At 35.7% G+C, this 24,639-nt stretch overlaps 1 protein-coding gene across 1 annotated transcript in view; it reads right to left on the bottom strand.

Moving 5' to 3' along the window:
* TMEM232 (transmembrane protein 232) overlaps window positions 1–24,639 on the bottom strand; it is a 120,400-nt gene that overhangs the window by 5,775 nt on the left and 89,986 nt on the right. Inside the window, exon 12 of the mRNA XM_058168078.1 lies at window positions 1,404–1,497. Coding sequence (XP_058024061.1) covers window positions 1,404–1,497 — 94 coding nt within the window. The remainder of the gene's footprint in view (window positions 1–1,403; window positions 1,498–24,639) is intronic.

Raw genomic sequence — 24,639 nt, 5'->3', positions numbered from 1 at the left:
CCCTGAGTCCTTCGGGAGAAGGGCGGTATAAAAATCGAAATAAATAAATAAATAAATAAATAAATAAAATATAAAATATATCTAGTGTTTCCAATAAATAAAAGAGAACATTCAGAATAATAATTTTCAGGGGGCCCTTTTGAAGATAATTTTCAGCATTTTTGTATAAATATGCAAAAACTATCATTCACATATTACTTAATTGGCTGTGTAAAACAGTTGAATGTTTGTATGTTGAATTGGGCTACCTTGACGCTGTGAGTTTGAACTGCATATCTGTTGAACCTTCTGATGATTCATTAAAAATCGAGACAATAATGTTCAAATTTCCCATTGGCTAATAGGTAGTTTCTAAAATATGGGACAGACTGATTTCAGAGTCAGACTGCATTGCACCCTAAAATAGCACCTGCAGTCACTCAACATTTTCTCCCCATGGGATAGAACTATATATAAGTAGCTTAAGTAAAGAACATATATCTAAACAATGTTCCCTATTAGACTAATTCATAGGTACATCTATTCATTTCAAATTGCTTATGCTGTGATATGAGTAGTGTATATATATTCGCATAAGAAAGTCTATGTGTTTAAGAGTCAACACCAATTTGATACATATATAAAATCAATGAAATTATTAATGCATAAGAAGGGAAGGATAGATCTTTTCATAACCTATTTTACAATAATCTCTTTAGCTTTCTTTTTTCCCTGCACCTGGCAGACAGAGCCCATACGGAAGGCCAAAAAATAAATGGCCTTGAGAATAGTTATATTAGATTTAATGGGCTTGAAATCCTTATTATTATGCTCTATAACCTGTAAAAGATAAGTCATTTGTTTTTATTTATTTTATTTTATTTATTTATTTATTTTGTCATAACAGTATATAAGCATAAGCATGAAAGTAACTATATTATATATAAGCATATATATATAAGCGTAAGCATGTAATAACTATATTAATTGGATATAATAAAAGAAAACAATAGGACAGGAACGGTAGGCACGTTTGTGCTCTTATGCATGCCCCTTACCGACCTCTTAGGAATGGGGTGAGGTCAATAGTAGACAGTTTTTGGTTAAAGCTTTGGGGATTTTGAGAAGAGACCACAGAGTCAGGTAGTGTGTTCCAAGCACTAACAACTCTGTTACAGAAGTCATATTTTCTGCAATCAAGATACTGGTTGAGAGTAGGACAACTTTTTCCAATTCTTAAAAATATGCATAAATATATCAAAATTTCATAGTTAAAACTTGGTTATAATACATTATTTCTAAAAAATATCAAGTTTATTTCCCAAAATTCAGAAGTTCCTGAAACTTACTGATAGTGATAAAGATTATCAGTTTGTGGCTACAGCAATGCAAATATACATCTCCAATATAATCTCCAATCTTACCTGAGCATTTATGATTCTCCTTAGTTCTATATCAGTACGTGTAAGGTAATCGGGATATGGATATTTTGGTACACCAGCTTGCAAAAGTTCCTCCCTTAGGAAAAAAAAGAGGAGGAAATGTTATTTGATCTTAACTCATCTAAGAGATATCAAGTTTTTCAATGTTTTGATACATTGCCAAGACTAGATAGACACACATCTATTACATGCTCATTTTTACATCTCTAAAGAAAAGTTATGAGTTGTCTTCTAGACGGTAATATTCTAAATCTGTGTTATATCCCCAGTGCAATAATGTTTTATGTGCAATTTATTTAGCGGATATACTTAAAAAATCATTTATAAACTGTATCTCATATATTTTATTTCTGTAGTTATGTCTGGCTATATAATTACTTTGAGTTTACACTATAATTATAATCATAAAGATTATTAGTTGCTGCAGTTTTGTGACTAAAATATAACACATGTTCATTACTGACATATTTCCATAATTTCATCCCATCAAAATATGCTGTGTTTTTCATTTTTCAAAGGAAAAAAATCTAAACACTAATACAAAGTAAAACTCAAAATTAACCAACATGCAGATAAAAAGTTTGTTCATTAAGGAAACGACACTATGCAGGCAGGAAGTCCCTGAAATTAGATGTCACAGCTGAGAAAACCCTCTCATATATTCTAACCAGTTACAAACATATAATACTAACCCCAGAAGGGACGCGGTGCCTCAGGGGCTAAGATGCTGAGATTGTTGATATAAGCAAAAGTATGCAACAACTATGTTAATTTGATATAATGAAAGGGAACAATAGGAAGGAACGGTAGGCACTTTTGTGCTCTTATGCACGCCCCTAATAGTCCTCTTAGGAATGGGGTGAGGTCAATAGTAGACAGTTTTGGGGGTTTTTTTTGTTTTTTGTTTTTATTATTTTTATTTGAATTTATATCCCGCCCTTCTCTGAAGACTCAGGGCGGCTTACATTGTGTAAGGCAATAGTCTCATCCTATTTGTATATTTATATACAAAGTCAACTTATTGCCCCCCCAACAATCTGGGTCCTCATTTTACCTACTTTATAAAGGATGGAAGGCTGAGTCAACCTTGGGCCTGGTGGGACTCCTGCCTGCAGTAATTGTAACTGCAGGCAGCTGTGTGTTAATAACAGGCTGCATTAGCCTGGTGAGCCACTTCCCAGCCCCTTGAAGTGGGGTTGATGTTTTTGGGATTTTGAGTAGAGACTATAGTCAGGTAGTGAGTTCCAAGTGTTAACAACTCTGTTACAGAAGTCATATTTTCTTCAATCAAGTCTGAAGCGGTTGACATTAAGTTTGAATCTATTGTTTTCTCTTGTATTATTACGATTGAAGCTGAAGTAGTCTTTTACAGGAAGGATATTGCAATAGATGATTCTGTGTGTTAAACACAGGTCATGTCGGAGTCGGCGGAATTCTAAATTTTCTAATCCCAGGATTTCAAGTCTGGTGGCATAAGGCATTTTGTTGTTTTCGGAGGTTCGAGTTCAGCGGTTCGAATCCCTAGTGCTGCCATGTAACAGGGTAAGCTCCCATTATTTGTCCCAGCTTCTGCCAATCTAGCAGCTCGAAAGCACATAAAAAATGCAAGTAGAAAAAATAGGGACCACCTTTGGTGGGAAGGTAACAGCGTTCCGTGCACCTTTGGTGTTGAGTCATGCCAGCCATATGACCACAGAGACGTCTTCGGACAGTGCTGGCTCTTCGGCTTTGAAACGGAGATGAGCACTGCCCCCTAGAGTCGGGAATGACTAGCACGTATGTGTGAGGGGAACCTTTACCTTTACCTTAATACTAACCCTGTGGGTTTTTTTTAATATGCAGACAAAATTCCATACAAAAGTCTTTTTAGGTATCCTAAGCCTAAACTGCTTAGCGCTTTAAAACACAGCTTGCTCATCCATCTTCTAGAAGAATATACAAGATGGCTCTGATGTTTGTGGGATTTAGGAGAAATTACCAAAATTATCCTCTGCCTATAGGAGCAGCCAGTTGAAGATAGGGGAATTTTGATTGGAACTGATTCATTTCTGTTGAAATAACCTCAGATATGAATTATAGAAAAGTATAAGGGAGAAGTTGCTTTTATAGCTGTTTTACCACCTGTTTTAAGAAATAACCAAGTTCTGTTGACAAATGTTTTTGTTTCGTTTCCTCTTTTTTACTTCTCATATTTTTGCTTATCTGGTTTATTAGATTCCATTTAGCCCCTTTATGGCAATCCTCTAAATGTTTTGGTGGTATTATTACAGCAAAAGAAATCCAGCATATTTTTATTCTGATAAAATAATATTCAGTGGCACCTGCCATGTAATTGGTCATTTGCACAAAAATGGCTTTGAATTAATTTAAGATGAACCTTGTAAGCCCAGTGTTCATGATTCATGAGTAGAAATAAAGAAAATTACAATATTTCCAATGAAACAGAAAGCAGATATGGACTCTTCAATCAACTCTTTTAGGGGACTATAATATAAAATAATGAGAGTGCAAGGTAGAAACTCATTAGAAATAACCATGATAAAACTTTTCTTCAATTATGTCATACAACTATAAGGATTCCAAATTAATGAGAATCTAAGAAAAAATAACTACTTCTGCTCTCCCTCCTCCATTCTGTGATTAAATAGATGGAAGGACTTTAGTTATGCTTTCCATGGGCTTTTGGAGGATTTTGTGCTTATTCAAGGCAATGCTGATTCAGCTTTTCTCAGACCCACATTAAGAAACTTCCATCCAGTTTGTCAACCATCACGCTAAAATCCAGTAGTTACTGAATAATTATTCTGAAAAGATTTGATGACCTCTCTAAACAAGTCACTATTGGACTGAGGTGCAATTGTTCTTTTATTTAGTTTGGATATTCATCATTCATGGTTCAGTGACCGTTCTGTCAGCTGGCTCTCTTGACATATGTAGGTAATAAACAAACAAACTCCCTTTCAATCCCTAATTAATCTCAGGTTCCTTACCAGAGGCCTGGAAGTTTGACGGTTCTGCACAGTATGTTAGCTGTTTGCAGCACTGCCCTCATCTGGACAGTGTTCTTTTGTTGTTCCTGGTATCTGTTGGGGTCATTCTCCCACCTTATAGTCACAGGCTGAGTCTCCTACCACCACTGGGATCATTTTGAGCTTTGCTTTCCACATTCTTTCTACTTCCTCTTCCAGGCCTAGGTACTTCACCAGCTTCTTATGCTCTTTCCTCCTGATGTTGCTGTCACTTGGCACCACTACATCTATCATCTAGTCCTTGTCTACTATCATGATATCTGAGTGATTGGTGAGTACCTACCTGTCTGTCTGGATCTGGAAGTCCCACAGGATCATGTCATTCTCCATGACCTTCTGTGGAATCTCCCATCTGGACTTGAGAAGGTCTAATCAAACACTGCACAGATGTATTTGTACATAATGCCAGCTATTTAGTTGTGCCATTCAGTGAATGCTGTTCCTGCCTACATCTTACACTCTGCCACCAAACTGTTTCTGAGGCTCTCTGTGTAGTCTGCACCTTGAGTTCTGTCTACTATAGTAGACCTCTATTTCTATGGATCTGGTACAGGGTGAAATGCTCCGAGGTCTACCACTTCGCTACCAGTTTGCTATGCATGCGCATGCGTGGTGTGTGCCAAATGCACGCCAAACACACGCTTCACGCGCATGTGCACTGTAGGTGCTACTGTGCAGCACTGAAAAAGGAGGCTTAGGAAGCCTTTTCTAAGGTAAGTAGAACAGCGAGGGGGGGAACAGCTGTGCTGTGTGATTTAGATTCGCTAGAAAGCAGGATTTCCTAGCAAATATAAATCGTGCAGCACAGCTGATCATCGGAAATACCGGTTCGTCTGAACAGGTAGCATTATTTTACTACCGGTTTGCCTGAACAGGTCCAAATCAGTAGCATTTCACCCCGATCTGATACATAGTGCCTATTCTTGTGCTGTAATGATCAGTGCTTCAATGTTGTCTTTTACTCTAGTCTTTTCCAGCCACTGGTAGCTATCTGATGATAAACCATCCCAAGATCAAGGGTATTGTCTTGCCATGGTACTTCCTCTGCTTCATCTTCTTCCTATATCAGTCAGTCTCTCAGCAGTTCAGCTTTTGGTACTGTCTTATTGATGTATTCCTGGTTGTTCTGAATTTCATCCAGGACAATGGCTTTGACACTCGTCAGACCCTGCCCATCATTTTTCCAGCTTTACAGTCTCGGGTGTTGGAATTGGGGTGGAAACCTCTGTATATTGTGAGGAGCTTCTGCATCAGCAGCATCCATGACCTCCTTTGGGCAGTTCACTATACCAGCCATTGACTCTTCTACATACATAGTTTTGCATATATACACATACATACAGACATACAAATACAGATGCATGCATGTGTACTCTTACATACCTTTCATACAATTTCATTTTGGTATAAGCAATGTTATAGAATACACAGAAAAGGTGTAAGTAAAAGAATGGAGGAAGCAAAAGATATTGAATATATAAAATCAGGAAAGGAAATATAACTATTATAGTGAAACTGGCACACGCATGCACACACACAAATTGGAAGATTACTAGCAAGCAAGTCTGGATGGCTTCAAACAGGATCCTAGAAGAGAAGTGGGTATTTTAAAGTACCTTTTCCATGATTCCCTGACTCAGCAAAATTTGGGCAACATTAAAAAAAAGAATATTTAAAAAGCTGTCAAGAGGAGATATGCTTGGTAAGCAGATGGCACTCCTGGCTTCTTTTTAATAAACAAAGGAATCGTATCAACCTCTATTACCTGCTTTACTAATCTTTGTTGTAGTAGGAAAGCCAGAGTAAGATGTATGCTTGCTTATTTAAGAAACAGACAGAGGGATAATTATTATATATAGACATGCAAACTCAACTGCTATACCTTTCTTTTCTTATATTGAATGTGAAAGAAACAGTCTTGAAACTCTGGAGTAATCTGTAATTCGAATTTCCAAATCTATCCAGCTTTGCAGAAGTGAAGCCCTTTGATTAGGATAATAATTGGCAGATGTATCACTCAGAGCTGAAATTCAGCTGGTTATATCCGGATTGCGCAATAGGGTAGGGCCAACTGCGCAAAGCCCCACCCACCCACCCACCCGGATGTCATGACATCCCTTTTTTGTGATGATTTTCAGCCTCTGTGCATGCAAAGGCTTTGCACATGCACAAATGGCTTTACGCATGCCCGGACGACATGCACATTTGCGAAACGGTAGGGAATGAATTTCACCCCTGGTATCACTGTTCCTTTTGCTAAAAAAAATCTCTGTATTTCTCCCCTCTTCTCATCACAGAAAGGGGAAAGTAGATTGTGCATTTTTTTCTGTCCACTTGACAACTTACTGTTTCCTGAAATCTGCTTAAACAAGATATTAAAAACAGACTTTTTAAAATTATACACCACTGTCATTTGTTTGAGTATGTCCATACTTCACACACACATTGATAAACAACCAGCCGCCCAAAATAAGGAATGTTCCCACCTCCAAGCATTGAAAAAGGATTTAAAGATTTTTTTACCAGTATGAACATAGAGATGCTGATGCTACTTCAGCTTCCTTAGTTAATTTGACTTGCTGATCATTTTAATAGTTAGTCTGCCTTGCATTATAAATCAGTTCAAGTTGTTTTGGAAGTAGACAATGAATAAATAATTGTATTAATTAATTAAAAATATATTTGACATTTGAGATTGCTGTATTAATAATGATATTATCATTAAAAAATGACTGACATGAGTTGTGAACGATTAAGGAAATACCAGATTAAACCCTCATGGACTTTTGCATAAAAATGAAAAAAAATGAATGTGATTTATGATTTTGATGATTAGATAGGACAGGTTATAGAAAGGAGAAAATCATGATGAAACCGTAAGGTTACAATATAATTGTATTTGTAACTGTTGTGAAAATCAGCAGCCATTTCTTTATATATTTTTAAATATTTTATTTTGTCTGTTTTTCTTCTTTTTCTTCTTTATCTTCCTCTTACTTTTTTGCACTTCTAGCTTTTTCTTTTATTTCCCCCTTTCTCTTTTTTCTTTCTCATTCTACTTTAGTTTGCAGTGTTCTTATTATTAAAACTCTCAAAGATAATATTTAAAGAGAGATATATCAGGCTATACACAAAATGGAAAATAATAATAATATATTAAACTTCTAATCATTCTCCATTTATCCAAAATTTGGTTATTTCATGCTTGCATATATTTCAGATAGATTTTTTAAGCAAATACTTATAACTATTGAAATACATAGAGATGATAGAGATTAGAGATAGAGATGATAGACATAGAGATGATAAGAGATAGATAGAGATAGGGAGATAGAGACAGAAATATAGAGATGATACATATGACAGAGACTTAATGTGATTGTTTTCAGAGAAGTTTGACACATTATACTTCAAAAGCTCAAAGTATGCCTATTAATTTAACTGCTTAACTAATACAGGAAACAGCGGGGGATTTTTTAAAAATAATAATAATAAAACAATTGGTTACAGAGTCTAATAACTTTCAGTCCTGTACTTTCCATTAGTATACACATATTTCCATATAATTCTTATACAGTGAAAGTCAGATAAGCATCTGGAAAAGAATTCTGATCAATCTGCTGTTAGCAACTGTTGCCTATTTCCTTTTTGTTTTCTGTGAAACCTGTCATCTCAGATATATTTTGCATTTTATTTTGTTTAGGAAGCATTATATATTGTTTTTCTTCCAATGATAAACTCTCTTAATTATAGCTTTTCAATTAAATGACCATAATTACAGCCCATCAGAGTGTGTCTATGTGCATGAAATGTTCTTTTAGGCTTTATTTCTCATTTCTGGATTTAAATGTTGATTGTTTCATCTGGGTTCACGATGATAAATTAATGCTTCCCTGAGTCTTTTCTGATTGCTTGTCATTGGAACCTAGTGTAAAAAGTGTTTTCTCTTTTTTTTAAAAAAGAAAGAGATGTGCTGAATTGTAATTTTTTAATTTCAAGGAGGGACTTTACATTGACTTCCTGCTAGGTTGGTAATTGAAGTTATTTTATTTATGTCAAACGTGTCAGATAATAACTCCTTCAATATGTATTATACCACTATGCACACACAGTATGAGGCTAATGTACATTCAACAATATGGGGTTGATGAGGCCTAACATCAACTAATGAAAGATATGTGTATCTCAATACAAATATCTCAATTCTTAAAAATGAGTGCATGGTTTACTTTAAATGGACAGGAGCTGATAGCTGAAAACGATGGCATTTTGCCAATAAACCCTCTATAAAATGACATAATAAATAATAAGCAACTGAAACACTGCCAACTTTTTCAGCACTTTTGTGCACAGTCGACTACTGGGAAAATGTTATTTAAGTCACAGTGCCTGACATCAGCAGTGTCATGTCTATCTCAGCCTTAATTGCAGGTTCAATTGTTCCCCGTCTGTACCTTAGCCATTAAGGGAGTCTGATTAGTTAAAAGCCTCACTTTTATGGACAGGCACTGAGGAGGTTTATGTTTGCTTGAGGAAGAATAGCTCAGTTGTATTGGCAATGGAAGAAGATACAGAATCGGCAATCTTACTCTCAAGAGTTGATCATGCAGCGGCTTTCTAAGCCCTTACATTTAACACAGCAGATCTGATCCATCCAGAATGTCAGCATATTATTATGTCTGTTATTTAGAACCTGGGCAGTGGGAGGGAAACCCACTGGTCTAATGATTTCTGTGGTAAAATCAGAATGCTTAAGAGCGGTTGCTTGTATTCACAGCATGATCCCTTTGCTATCAATTTATTTTAAGGTTTGGTTCACCTAAGCATGAGATGTGCTAAATATATTCAATGGAATTTCTAACAGCCTCAGTCTTGAAGTCCACCTTTATAAATTTGGGCTGATACAAGTAGGGACCTGCTCAAATTATAAGAAGCAATAACAGTGTTAGTAAGCAAATTCCCCAATCACAATTGTGGTACAACTGGCATGTAGAATACATAACGTAATTCAAGTCACCTGATTTGATGATCCAATCCCACTGAAACTAGAATCCTACTGATTTCAGAGGGTTCTTGCTCCACCCAATAAAGCACAGCAATTTGTTCTAGAAAATTTTTTACGTTCAAATATTTATTATTTCTTAGTATAAAGTGGGAATGTTTGTGGACAAGTTATTATTGTTGTTATTTTCATAAATCAATTATTCTAAAACTTGTTATTAGTATTTATTTCTTTATTTCCAGCTATTTAGATTTAGTTAGCAACTTATACAACTTTCTAATTGTTCTCAAATCATGAATAATCTTCAATCACTTAGTAAGAATTAATACTTCTCCAGTTTTGTTTTGTAGACTAAGAAATTCTACTTGCTGCTTGAAAAATATAGTCTTCGCATAGTATTTTCCCTGAGCAGCAGTTTGGTGATATACTGATTGAGAGAATGAATTCTTGGGATCTTGCACTTGCTTTGGAGAAGACCAGCCATATCAAAATTGTCTGCTTACTTTTTACAAAACCATTTAACCTTTCTGTAGAAAAACAAGAATATTTAAAGTTTGGTGGTCCGTGAGAAATATGTTCAAGTCTTATAATAAAATCTTATCCCCAAATTACTCTTGCTAGACAAAGTCAAGGAGAGGATATGCCAAGCACAGGTGTAATTCCAAGTTATATTCATATAGTGAATTTATGACTGTGTAGTGATGCTATTATAGCTATAGTATAATTTATGTTGCTGTCACATTGTACTTATTTCACCAAGATTACTCAACTATGAAATCATAATTGATAAGGTTGCTATTTTATACTAACAATAATAACTATATATCAGGGAAAGACAACCATTTTGGGTCAATGGACTCATTTGGAATTGTATTTAGTATATTGAAAAAATCTGTTACTTTTCATTATGCCCTTGTCATAAGTGCTCCTATAAACCAGCTGCCTATCATAAAATATCCATCCAAGAGAAAGCAAAAATGGAAACTGGTAAATGATGAGACATTTCATGGGGTCCTGATACTTATGGTAACATTACTCTGCTACATACATGTTTACACATGTGCTGTGCTGTGTTATGCTATGCATACTACCCGTGAAACCCAAGGCTGCATGCCTCTAATTATTAGTCATGGAGAGGGGAACAGAATACTATATCAGACCTGTGTGAAACGCATTAATTTGCTTTACAAGGGATTTCATACAAGAGAAGCAATCCTATTTGCCTTGATGAAGTACAAAATAAATGCTATAGATCTCATCAAGGCACTTCGTATCTATATATAATGCCTGGAAGAGGCTTCCACACATCCATAGTGCATGCCTCAGAGCATCTACCAGCTGTCAGGGTATCACAGGACACAACCAGAGCAATATTTGCTCTGGGCGGGGTGGAGGAGGACACTACTTTGTGAAACAATTTTGAATGTAATAATATCAATAATAATAACAATAAAAGTGAAGGGTTTAAAAAAAGAAAAGTTCTTAACCATGTACAATTTAAACATAATCCTATGTAAAATATATAATTTATGAATAAAATACATGAACAAATAAGTGTATAAAATATAATGATCAAAAGTTTATCAGTTGTTTAAATGCATTTCTAGATTAAATGTTTTTATCAGTGGCTTTTTAGTAATGCTGTTATAACATTTTCTTAGGGCCAAAATTGTAAGAGATTTTAAAACTTTCCAGATGCAATTTTAATAAATATTTCACTCTTTTTGTCTTTTCACATTGCTTGATCAATTTGATTTGATTATTTGGTCTTTTCCAGGATGTCGGTCTCATGTAAAAGTGTAAAGAAAGACAAGAATAGGGCTAGGAAAACAGAAGAGTAGAGTACTGTACATTTCGGAGTACAAGACACACTTTTCCCCCCTAAAAGAGGGTGGAAATGTTGATGCGTCTTATACACCGAATACAGCCATTTTTGGCCTCCAGAAGCCCCACCCTGCATGTTCCATTTATGCGAAAAACAAACCTGTTTTTCGCAAAAACAGGGCGTGTAGGGCAGTGGTGCCCTTCGCACAGAAAAAGGAGGCTTGGGAAGGTAAGTAGAACAGCAGGGGGGAAACAGCTGTGCTGCGCAATATAGCTTTGCTTTCCTGCTTTCTAGCAAATATAAACTGTGGAGCACAGCTAATAGTCGGAAATACCGGTTCAGATGATAGTTTTTATCACTACTGGTTCACCCAAACCAATGCGAACCAGTAGCATTTCACCGCTGGTGCAGAGGCTTTGAGAGGCTTGCAGAGTGATTTTGTGGGCTGGGGAGGGCAAAAACACTGTTTTTGTGAAAAATGAGCAAAAAACAGGCCTGTTTTTACGAAAAACGGGACACGTTTTTGGGAGGTGCTCCTGTGGGCTGGGGAGGGCAAAAACTTTTTTTTCTTGCTTACCTCTTCAAAATCTTGGTGCATTTTATACACCGGTGCATCTTATAGTCTGAAAAATATGGTAATCACTATTTCATTCAGAGAAATAGGCCTTTGGTGCTAGATCATCCTATTATGCCTTTCATTTTAGAATTACAAAAAACAAATTACTGTAGCTACAGCAACTGGAAAAACCTGTGCTTGACAGGGTAGCATGGAAAGCACTTGCCTATAAAGTCACAAAGGATTGGACATGACTTAATGGTTAACAAACAAACAGTAATTACAATCCAACAGCTGTTTTTCACTTAGTGAAGAGTCTCAAAAATTCTTCTACCTCCTTTGCTGAAAGCCACCTGCATAGGATAAAATACTTGCTAAGTTGTGAGGCAATTACAGCATTAGGAACTTCCAGATGCCAAGACAAATTTCATCTAAAAATGTGAGGCATTCTGACCTTACATCTAAAAGGGCCACGAGGAAGTGTCAGTTTGATGACAGGATAACTGAAACAAAAATGGGAGAATATTACATAGTATGGACCACTTGTGAGAGAGAACAAATGTAAAGGAATGAATATTACTTGTCTTCTTATGCCATTGCCTTATGATGATATCAACAGACACTGACCAGAAATGCTAACTCTACTCCAGCAATTACAATTACAAAAGTTTCATGCAGGTAGATCAGAAAAAATAGTGCTCAGTAGTATATTACCTACTCCAACAATTTCCATGTACATCCTAAGAAAAGTGCTGATCAAACATAGTCATGGGAAAGAAAATTAGTGGCTAAACACTTATCATTTACACTGGAGAGCAGCAACTTTTTCAGTATATATTTAATAGTCTATAGGAATAAGAATAACCTTGAGGAACAGAAGGAAGAGCTGCAAGCAAAACAATGTTCAGATAAAAGAAATTTCAGTCCAGGCAGAAATGTAATTTGAGAAAACTCTGAGAGTTTTGACCTTCCCTAGTTCTCAAAAGATAAATGAAGAGGGGGGACATATTCCGACTTACAAGATGTTATTACTGTAACCTAACAATAAAAGTAATATCAGCATTAATAACTTTGATTTCCTAGCCTGTGTTACTTGAAGGGCTGGCATAAATAGTAAATATATTAATAATTAAATGCCAAAAATTCTATTCTTCCTAGCATAATTGTCATCTAATTCTTATATTATTATTATTATTATATGCTTTCAAAGACAAACAAAACTGGTCTGATAGCAATTTGCATTCATCTAAATTAAGATGAAATTAGAACTATAGATAGATGGAGGGGAGGGATTCTATCCATCAATAAAAAGGTGTGTGTGTGTGTGTGTTTTCTGTTTAGTACAAATATAGTAGCTGGAAACAGGGTTTTTTCATTGATGGTTTCCTCATTTTGGGACATTCCTCCAAAGAATTTCACCTTGTTTTCAGTATCAAGTTTCTTTTGTTTTGTTTTCTTAAACTTTATAGTTAACAAAGTTTAGTTTAAATCAGTTTATCTTTGCAATTGTATAATGCAGTACAATTATATTTATGACTTTTACTTTACCAATTTGGTACATTAAGCTTATTTATTCTTAGTCCTAACTAAGGACTTTGGGTCAGTCACTCTTTCTCAACCTTAAGAAAGAGGCGATAGCAAACTAGTTCTAAAATCTTGCCAAGAAAATTGCAGAAACCTGTCCAGGAGGTTCCCAGGAGTCAACACTGACTCAAAGACAGCGGATGAATGAATGAATGAATTAATTAATGAGAATTGTGAACAAGAGAAGTCTCAAAATGTTTAGTTGGTTGAGAGCCTACTTCCTCAGTGAGTATCTAGACTCCCTATAGAGATACCTTGTAGAAAGTTATCTCTGTAGGAAGTAGATTCTCAAACAGCTAAACATTTTAATAATCCTCTTGTACCTTCATCTGTTTTACACCGATTTTCACATATTAACAATACTATCTGGTTAGAATTGTTAGATTTATTTTTAAGAGAAGAGATCATCATCTCAATCCAGATTCCTGCTCTTTCGTAAACCTATTGCAGACCATACCTATCTAGCTTTTCTGTCATTCGTGGTGATAGCCTCCTTCCCATCTCTGCCTTCTTTCTGCTTAAACATTTGGCAGCGTGGCTCCCTATTTTCTACCCAGTGGAAAGAACCAAATTCTCTGTCTAATAATAGCATTTTTTCCCTCATTCTCTATACTCCAAAATGTGTAATAGATATTTTATAATGAAATAATAACAGCAGCAGTATACTAGATATATGCACCAATATAATTTGCTACGCATTTCAACAAGCAAGTTTCATACTTAAAAAATGTTGTATTCTTTACCATTTCATCTGTTTCAAGAAAAAAATGTGATCTTGATTTTTTTTTCCAAAGGAGAATAAATTTTCAGCGAAATTCTCATGAATGTTTCAGCGTTACCTCACTACATAGGGCTAGGAATATAGCAGTTTTTATTTTAAATAGAGAGTTGCTTTATTCTCCAGTATCATTAGATTATTTCACAGATTTTCTAAAATTTTGAAACTTCCATGGCTTTCATCGCTTCAATTAAATTCTAAAGGAAGAAGACACCATGAGGAAAGTCTTCTTATATGGTATTTTTCAAATCAGAAAGTATGAGTAGCTAGGCAGTCTGCAAAGGGACAAACATGTATAATAATGGGAAAAGCAGCATCTTCTGCCATCTATAAATTAAAAAATATAATTTTGATAAAATATTGTAAGTATATATGTGTAATACACACACACACACAGTATATACACACATACATAGACACACATATACATGCATACATATATACATTCATTCATTCATTCCCAGGATATTTAATATGTATGAATAACTTGAATCACTCCAGATGTTGCTAAATTACCAGTCTCCCATACACTGGTGGGACACCTGAAAAATATACTTCAGCAACATGTAAAAGAGCTTGCATTCCCCAACCATGATAATCTGAGTAAACTAAATGAGTAATAAATATCAGAGTAAACTCCAAACACTTCTAGTATCAACAACTCCAAGACTGAAAAGTTAATTCAATACCTCTATAAATAATCAGATTTCAAATAAACTTCATTGTTTTATTAATATAATAGTAAATAAATTCAAATATATAAATAAGATTAATACTTGGTCGCTAAGAAATATGATCAGCTGACACAGATTTTATTCTGAGGACTGCAGTGATTAATGAGCCAAAATGTGATAAATAAAATACTTATACAATAACCTAATTTTCAGCTTTGTTGGGCAGGAATAATAAATAACAGTTCTGCATAATAACAAAAAGCACAACTAAACTAGCACTGCCGGTTTTCAGCTCCATTCATTAATAAGGCTTGCATGAATAGGAACTGGGTTACAGCACTGCCTGACAGATTGCTCTTTAATGCTGCAATCCATTACTCAAGAATATCATGTAGATTTATAGGCTCTCCAAACATGCATGCATTTATGCTGTAAAAAAAGTTAAACCACCTGAGACAGAAAAAAGTTTTCACTTATATTTAAGTGCTTTTTCATGTCTCTTCTTAATTTAGGAAACAGATTAGCTTAACGTTATAACCTATATTTGTGCATACTGTTGTTCACGATATGGAACATGTAGTTTTCTCCAAGTTTTCCTTTGAAAATTCTTATTGCAGAGCTTTTACTGATTAGAAAGAAGAAAGATCGGTCAAATTCACATATAATACTAAAACCTAGGAGCCACAGACAAGTGAATACATGCTATATAAAACCTAGGAGCCACAGACAAGTGAATACATGCTCTTATAATATGGTTCAGCTTTTCCTACAGAGCATTATTCCATGGACACAGTTTTTCTCGGAAACTCAATGAATAAAAATTGGCTTGTATCTATTAAGAAACACAGGATGGAGGAAGCAGAGACTCATTTGCAAACAAGCTTGAACAGCCATTATTATAACTTCTGCATTATTCTTTTTTCTTTCAAAAATTCTTGGGAAAATTGATATATTTCCCTTCAAATGATAGATATATGAGTTTTTCTGCTTTGACATCATTGTTGTGCACTATCTACTTAGACATGTATTTGCATATAAATCCTATAACTACTCATGAACAGTCTCAGTGGCATCTAAGGGATTATTGGCAAATGAGTAGTTTCTGGCTCCGTTTGACAGTGAATGTTTTTTTTTTCTTTTCGTGGAAACAGAATATATTTTTATAGCAGCTTACTGGAAAAATGGCTTACAAGAAGCATATTGAATAGATATATCTACTTGGATGCATTGTATACCCTTGGGACAGTTTTTCTAATGCAAATACTCTCTGTGTACGTATGTGTGTCAAGTGTGTACATATACAGATGTACACTTAGGATTCAAAGCTATAGCTCAATGCCACTTAACTGCTGAGTAAAGATGCACAGGATGCACTCTTAAACTCTCTTTAAAAATCAGGACGGCATAACCTCATCTCCTTACTTGTGATGCCAACTTTGTAACAAGCTTGAAGAATAACTGATTCCTTAAAACTGAAATCTACAGCGAGTAGGAAATAAAGAGCCTTCTTCAGCTTACCAAGGAAGAGGACAAATAGGAAATGTTCTTCAGCTACATGAAACAGTGAAGCTAAAGAGGTTTTGTTCTTTTTACTTCTTAATAGGATTTATCCCCAAACTTGGTGAAGAACCAAGTGAGCCTAAGATGGAAAGAGGCCTAATTAGAGGGTGTGTAAGGAATGTGATTCCCTGAAGAAAACAGAAATAGAAAACTAATCTTTAGTCATCTCTATGATAAAGTTAAGATTTGTTTTTTTCCCTTTATGTAATTCTTTAGCTCAAAAAGGGAAAATATAAAACAACATGAACAGTGTAGTGGCAACCTTCACAATGAATTCTATTCACGAGGGGGAAGAACAATATTCACATTTGAACAGTGTAGTATTAGTGTGCTCAATTCATAAAGGGCTTATTTTGTAGCGATAATTTGGTTTGGAAAAATGCGCAGAATGAGGGCATTATTATATTTTTGAAAATTAGTAATGACATATGCTGACTATGATAGAACAGAATAAAATTCAATCTGCAGATTAACTTTTCTAAACAATATTCAGATAGGCTACAGGTTAAATTAATAGTACTTTTGTCATTCCACTTCAATAGTTTTGATCTTAGACATATAATTTGATTTCTATTTTATCTAGTCTGCCTCATTTGAAAATGTATTTGTAATGTTTATCCACTCTATAAAGCCATTCACAGAATTAATGTGATTATCTTAACATATGATTGCAGAGTGTTCTTTTCTGTTAACAATTGCTTGTTCTTAATTCTTAAAGTCCTAGTGGATAACCATCTAGATATGAGCCAGCAGTGTGCAGCAGCTGTTAAAAAAGCCAACACAGTTCTGGGCTGCATAAACAGAGGGATAGAATCAAGATCACGTGAAGTGCTAGTACCACTTTATAATGCCTTGGTAAGGCCACACTTGGAATATTGCATCCAGTTTTGGTCGCCACGATGTAAAAAAGATGTTGAGACTCTAGAAAGAGTGCAGAGAAGAGCAACAAAGATGATTAGGGGACTGGAGGTTAAAACATATGAAGAACGGTTGCAGGAACTGGGCATGTCTAGTTTAACAAAAAGAAGGACTAGGGGAGACATGATAGCTGTGTTCCAATATCTCAGGGGCTGCCACAAAGAAGAGGGAGTCGGGCTGTTCTCCAAAGCACCTGAGGGTAGAACAAGAAGCAATGGGTGGAAACTGATCAAAGAAAGAAGCAACTTAGAACTAAGGAGAAATTTCCTGACAGTTAGAACAATTAATAAGTGGAACGACTTGCCTTCAGAAGTTGTGAATGCTCCAACACTGGAAATTTTTAAGAAAATGTTGGATAACCATCTGACTGAGATGGTGTAGGGTTTCCTGCCTGGGCAGGGGGTTGGACTAGAAGGCCTCCAAGGTCCCTTCCAACTCTGATGTTATATATATGTTATATAATTTTTAAAAAATTGCATATACTAACCACATGCAGTGATTAGTTATCCTGGTTAGTTATCCTGGCCAATAAAAAATCCTTAATATGATTTTTGAAATTATGCACACAGTGTTAAATCCCATTACTGCAATGGTTTCTTCCTTACAATTCACGGCATTTAATATCGGTTTTATTGATGTTTTGGCATCTAGCATAAATGCACTTATTTACCTATGCATTTATGAGTAGTGGTGGCTACTGATACAAATGCAGTGTGACTTGTTGGCTGTTTACTTACTTATTTCTATATAGACAGATCAATCACATATATATCTAGAAGCCATCCAAACAGCCATCCAACAAACCATCCAAACAGCCATCCAAACAGCCATCCAACCAACCATCCAACCACCATCCAACCAGCCATCCAACCAACCATCTCAACAAACAGTCAAATACCCAACATCCAAACACTCACCACCCAAAACATCCATCCACCCATCCAACCACCTATACAACCACCTGTTGTACATAACCCTCAACCAATTAATATCCAAAACTAGGTATGCACGCCTCTTACCTCTTCAACACCAATCACTACAGATCTTAAATGCAAATTGATAAATGCAAGAAGCATTGTTAACAAATTACCTGAATTTATCCTCTTATTAAACAGTGGTACATTTGATATTATATTTGTTTGTGAAACATGGCTGAACTCATCCCTCCCTGATTCCATTGTTTCAAACAAAGAATATCAAGTTTATCGATCAGATCGTGAAAACCGAAGAGGTGGTGGAGTGGCTATCTTTTACAAAAAGTCACTGAATCTAAAAAACATTCAAGTTGCACACAAACTTTCTCTTCCTGAAACTATTGTATGTGACCTATCCCTTAACACCACACTTCGATTCTTACGAAGTGCTGCTGACTACGACATTATTCATGCAAATATGTTAATCTCACTGCTAACATGGGCTACCTCTTGCCCATATCCTCCCATCTTCCTGGGTGACCTAAATCTACCTCTGGATAACAAACTGGATAACAAATGAATGTACAACTGATCCAATCCATACTACATTATACAACGCTGTTACAAACCTAGGTCTTGAACAACTTGTAACTAACAATACAAGACTCAACAACTGCCTTGACCTCATTTTCTGCAACAACACAAACTCAATTTATGGACTACAAATAAAAGAACCCTTTTCCAACAGCGACCATTGCATGATTGACTTTTGTCTCAATATACGCCTTTACATAAATCGCCATAACAATAGTATTCCTAACTACAACTTCAAAAAAGCCAACTCTCATCTCTGGACTGGCAAAATCTGTTCTCAACCTGTATAACTGCTGAAGACCACTACAGAGTTTTCCTACTTGAAATCAATATAGTCATTAAACTATACATACCACAAACGACCATCAAGATCACGAAAAGCAAATTACCCATATCAATAAAAAAGCTTCAATCCAAAAAAAAAATCCCTCTGGAGAAGAAACAAAAAGGGCTATGTAGTAAATTTCAAAAACCGCTACAGAAATATATGCAACCAAATAAAAACTGAACGCACAAATTACCACACCAAGCGGGAAGAGGACCTTCTGCGCACAAATTCCAATCGTGCCTTTTATACTTTTGTGAACAATAAACTTAAAAACTCAAGATCCATCCCACCACTAAAAGATTCACTAAAAGAATGCAATGACGAAACAGTTAAAGCAAACCTCTTTAACACATTCTTTGGCTCAGTTTTTGTTAACAGCGATGACACATATCTGACATTCCCAAATTGTACCAGCAATGAGTATGACGACGTAACAGATATAGATTTCACAGAAGATAATGTTGGAAAAGCTCTTTATAACTTGAAACCATCTCTATTTATTGGACCCGACGGACTATGTGCATACTTCTTAAAAAACTTTCCACTAATATAGCAGAACCCCTAAGCATAATCTTTGATAAAGTTTCATGACCAGTTCCCTTCCCAAACTTTGGTCACTAGCCACAGTCATCCCAATCTTCAAAAAAGGAGACCCCAGCTTAGTTGAAAATTACAGACCAATCTCTCTATGTTGCGTCACCTGCAAAGTAATGGAATCAATCATCAACCAATCCATTACCTTCCACTTAGAAATAAACAACCTTCTCTCTAATAAACAATTTGGTTTCAGAAAAAAATTATCATGTAATTTACAACTTCTCCACTGTAAAAACATATGGACTACAAATCTTGATCAAGGCAAAGCAATAGATGCAATCTACATAGACTTCTGCAAAGCTTTTGACTCAGTAGTACATGATAAACTCCTAAAACTAAAATCCTATGGCTCAGGACCCCTTCACAATTGGATATCTGCTTTTTTGTCTAACAGACAACAAGTGGTTAAAATTCGCAATGCTCTATCAATTCCTGTTCCTGTCAAGAGTGGCGTTCCTCAAGGTAGCGTTCTTGGACCAACACTCTTCATACTATACATAAATGATCTTTGTGACCATATCTCAAGTAATTGTGTTCTCTTTGCTGACGATGTCAAACTATTAACACCACTGACAGTACATCTACCATTCAAAAAGACCTTGATCTTCTAACTGCTTGGTCTAAAACTTGGCAACTCCAAATCTCAACCAGCAAATGCTCAGTCTTACATATTGGAAAAAAGAACCCAAACACTAAGTACATGCTTGATGGACATTACCTTACAGATGACCCCCACCCTGTTAAAGACCTTGGAGTTTTCATATCAAATGATCTAAGTGCCAAAGCCCACTGCAACTACATAGCAAAAAAGGATCTAAGAGTTGTAAACCTAATCTTGCGTAGCTTCTTTTCCAAAAACACTACACTACTAACCAGAGCATATAAAACATTTGCTAGGCCAATTCTTAAATACAGCTCGCCTGTCTGGAACCCACACCACATTGCTGACATCAATACAATTGAACATATCCAGAAATATTTTACAATATTTCTCCACTCCTCTGAAAACAACAAAATACCTTATCCCACCAGACTTGAAATCCTAAGTTTAGAAAACTTAGAACTCCGTCGCCTTCGAAAAGACCTAAGTTTAACTCATAGAAACATCTATTGTAATGTCCTTCCTGTTAAAGACTACTTCAGCTTCAATTACAATAATACAAGAGCAACCAATAGATTTAAACTTAATGTTAACCGTTTCAATCTAGATTGCAGAAAATATGACTTCTGTAAGAGAGTTATCAGTGCTTGGAACACATCACCTGACTCTGTGGTCTCTTCTCATAATCCCAAAAGCTTTAACCAAAAACTTTCTACTATTAACCTTACCCCATTCCTAAAAGGACTATAAGGGACGTGCATAAGAGCACAAACGTGCCTACCGTTCCTGTCCTATTTTTTTTATTCTTATACATATATGCTCATATTTCCTCATATATATGTTTATATACTATATAACCATTTTGTGTGATGCTTATGTATATTGTTGTGACAAAAATAAATAAATAAATAAATAAATAAATGCTTCATAACTGAAGCAGAATATTTTAAATAGTTAATTAATATTGTTACCCTAAGAAAAAAAACACACACCATAAATACAACTATAAAATGACCAACTGAAAAAAGTACCTGCTTAAGTCTAACAGGTATAAACATAATGCACAGGTACCGTATATGTGGTACCTTGCTCAATAGTAGTAACTGTGAGAGGGTTCTTGGAGTCCTAGTGGATAACAATTTAAATATGAGCCAGCAGTGTGCAGCAGCTGCCAAAAAAGCCAACACAGTTCTAGGCTGCCTAAATAGAGGGATAGAATCAAGATCACATGAAGTGTTAATACCACTTTATAATGCCTTGGTAAGACCACACTTGGAATACTGCATTCAATTTTGGTTGCCAGGATATAAAAAAGATGTGGAGACTCTAGGAAGAGTGTGGAGATGAGCAACAAAGATGATTAGGGGACTGGAGGCTAAAACATATAAAGAACAGTTGCAGGAACTGGGTATGTCTAGTTTAACGAAAAGAAGGACTAGGGGAGACATGATAGCAGTGTTCCAATATCTCAGGAGCTGCCACAAGGAAGAGGGAGTCAAACTATTCTCCAAAGCACTTGAGTGTAGAACAAGAAGCAATGGGTGGAAACTAATCAAGGAGAGAAGCAACTTAGAACTAAGGAGAAATTTCCTGACAGTTAGAACAATTAATAAGTGGAACAACTTGCCTCCAGAAGTTGTGAATGCTCCAACACTGGAAGTTTTTAAAAAGAAGTTGGATAACTATTTGTCTGAAGTGGTGTAGGGTTTCCTGCCTAAGCAGAGGATTGGACTAGAAGATCTCCAAGGTCCCTTCCAACTCTGTTATTCTATTTTATTCTAAGGTAGAAAAGGGCCTCGCCCCTCCACATTCTAGCAGGTGCATGAAACAGCCAGAGAACCTTCCTTTTGCACCTAAATCTCTATAGAGGAGGAGGAAGCATTTCAGAACTGGTATCCAACTGGTATTAATAAAGACCTGGGCACACCCCTGAGGCTATAAATACCTAAAAAACCTCCTTAAAGAAAAAAAATATTTGGAGTCCTGAAGCCAACCATACTGTTACTATGTATTGCATAGTCTGATGTCAGTGCATTTTCTGTTAAGGGAAGTTTCACTTGCAGAAAATTATGCACTCCAGTTTAGAAATGGCCAGAGCATGAACTATAGTGAGGTTAGCTTCAACTTGATCATTTGTTCTCTTTGCTGATTGCTTCATAGTTTCATGTGTGTCTTGGACAATATTATAACATGCAAAGCAACAACAAAAAGCAAATGCTGCCTCTGTAAAGAAGCTGAAGAAAAAAAACAGCAGACCACCTAGTTATCTGCCAAGAATATCACACAGAGTTACTATAAACAACAGCATGAAAAAGTACAGTAGCAACAATGTACATTGGGATATCTTCAAGAAATACCGTTTTCCAGTTAGCAAGAAATGGTGTGAACATAAAATAGGCAAAAGTTTACAGAAAATGAAGATGCTGGAGTGTTCGGGGACTTTAGAATGCAACTGACAAGCACCTGCCAAGTAACACCAAAGACTTAACAACTATCAATAAGAAATAGAAAAAAGGTCTGGATGGTAGTTGTTGCAGAACGTGGAAACAGCAGAATGTGAGACAAAAGAACTGGAGAAAATAATACACTAGAAAAATCAGCAAACAGAAATAGAATGATTGTGGAAAAACAAAGCAAAGATAGTACCAATAGTAATAGGCACCTTGGCTGCAATCCCAACGTATCTGGATCACATGTGAACACCATCGGAATTAACAAAATCATCATCAGTCAATTGCAAAAGGCAGCTTAACTTGGAACAGTTTACATTCCTTTAATACTATCAAAAAATAACATGCACCCATTGCAGATCCTTGGGAAGGACTCAACATGTGGATAAAAATGCAAAAACCAATCTATATATCTGGATCAGCGCTGCAAACCATAATCAGAATAATTAGAAATGTTACCATGCAACCTTAATATATCAGCACAACATATATGCAGTAAAACCTCAATGTATCAGACCCATTTTTAGTGGATATTGGACTTAGTTTCTGTCTAGACATCCCTCCACTCCTGCCAAATATTTTTCATAGTTTGGCTTTAAAAACCATAGGCTATAATCTGTTCCAGTTGATGGTCCCTAGGGATTTAAGTTTAAAGCTAATCCTCCCTTGTCAAAAGACAGTCGTGAAGATATAGATGGTATAGGAACTTAGAAAGCTGTTTTCCACCAACTCAGTGCTGATTCCTTCTAGTTTAGTGTTGTCAACAGTTCCCCAAATTTTCAGATAATTTTTTTTTCTTATAATAACTCAATCACAATCTTGCAAAGACAAAATATATGCTAAGCTTAATAGATAGTTTTTATATCCAAAATCGGCTTAGCTATATTGGGGACTTCAAGTTGCAGTGGACAACATTACTATGCTTATGTGAGAAGATAATTTGGATAGTAACTCATTTTGTGGAAGGGTGTGCCTTTCTTACAGAAGAGGGAAAAATATTACCAGAATCTTTCCTCATTATATTAAAAAGATTTCTATCCCTGATTCGCCTGTTATACATATTCCCTTAATCAACGCAGCATGGCTGCTTGGTCTCCCACTGCTAATTAAAGTTAACTTGCTATGTATTTCCTCATCTTAAGATTCCTGTGATTGGCATCTTTTTTATGTGGTCCAGGGCTTAGCGGTAGAAGATTTTAGATTATATAAAAAGTTAGTTTCACAGAATTTAGTGGGGGTTATTTTTAAGTAGATATGCAGACATTATATCAGCGTTTCTCAAACTTAGCAAGTTCAAGATGGGGGACTTCAACTCCCAGATTTCCCCAGCAAGCATGGAGTTGGAATCCATACATCTTAAAAATTGCTTAGGTTGAGAAACAGCATTAGTTACAAAGTTCAAGATGCTAAAGTGAACATCATAGCTGCTATCTCTTGCCCCAGAAAACTCTACCAAAGAATTAAGACTTTTCAGGAGGCTTTTTTTTTCCTTCCAAAAATAATATCAGTGAAGAAATATATAATTGCAAAAGTAAGGAGCATCTCTATTTTGGCAACCAGGCCCAGCCACTTCCCAATAGAGATAATAAAGTCCATTGGAATTGGGCACTAATAAATTCAAATAAATAAATACTCTTTTACTTGTATGTAATACAGGTAGTCCTCGACTTACGACAATTGAGCCCAAAATTTCTGCCATTAAGTAAGACATTGGTTAAGTGAGTTTTGCCCCATTTTACAATCTTTCTTGCCACAGTTGTTAACTGAATCACTGCAGTTGATAAGTTCGTAACCTGGATGATAAGTGA

The sequence above is a fragment of the Ahaetulla prasina genome, chromosome 2, assembly GCF_028640845.1.
Source record: "Ahaetulla prasina isolate Xishuangbanna chromosome 2, ASM2864084v1, whole genome shotgun sequence".
Classification (NCBI taxonomy): domain Eukaryota; kingdom Metazoa; phylum Chordata; class Lepidosauria; order Squamata; family Colubridae; genus Ahaetulla; species Ahaetulla prasina.
This window is presented reverse-complemented; position numbering and strand designations above follow the sequence as displayed.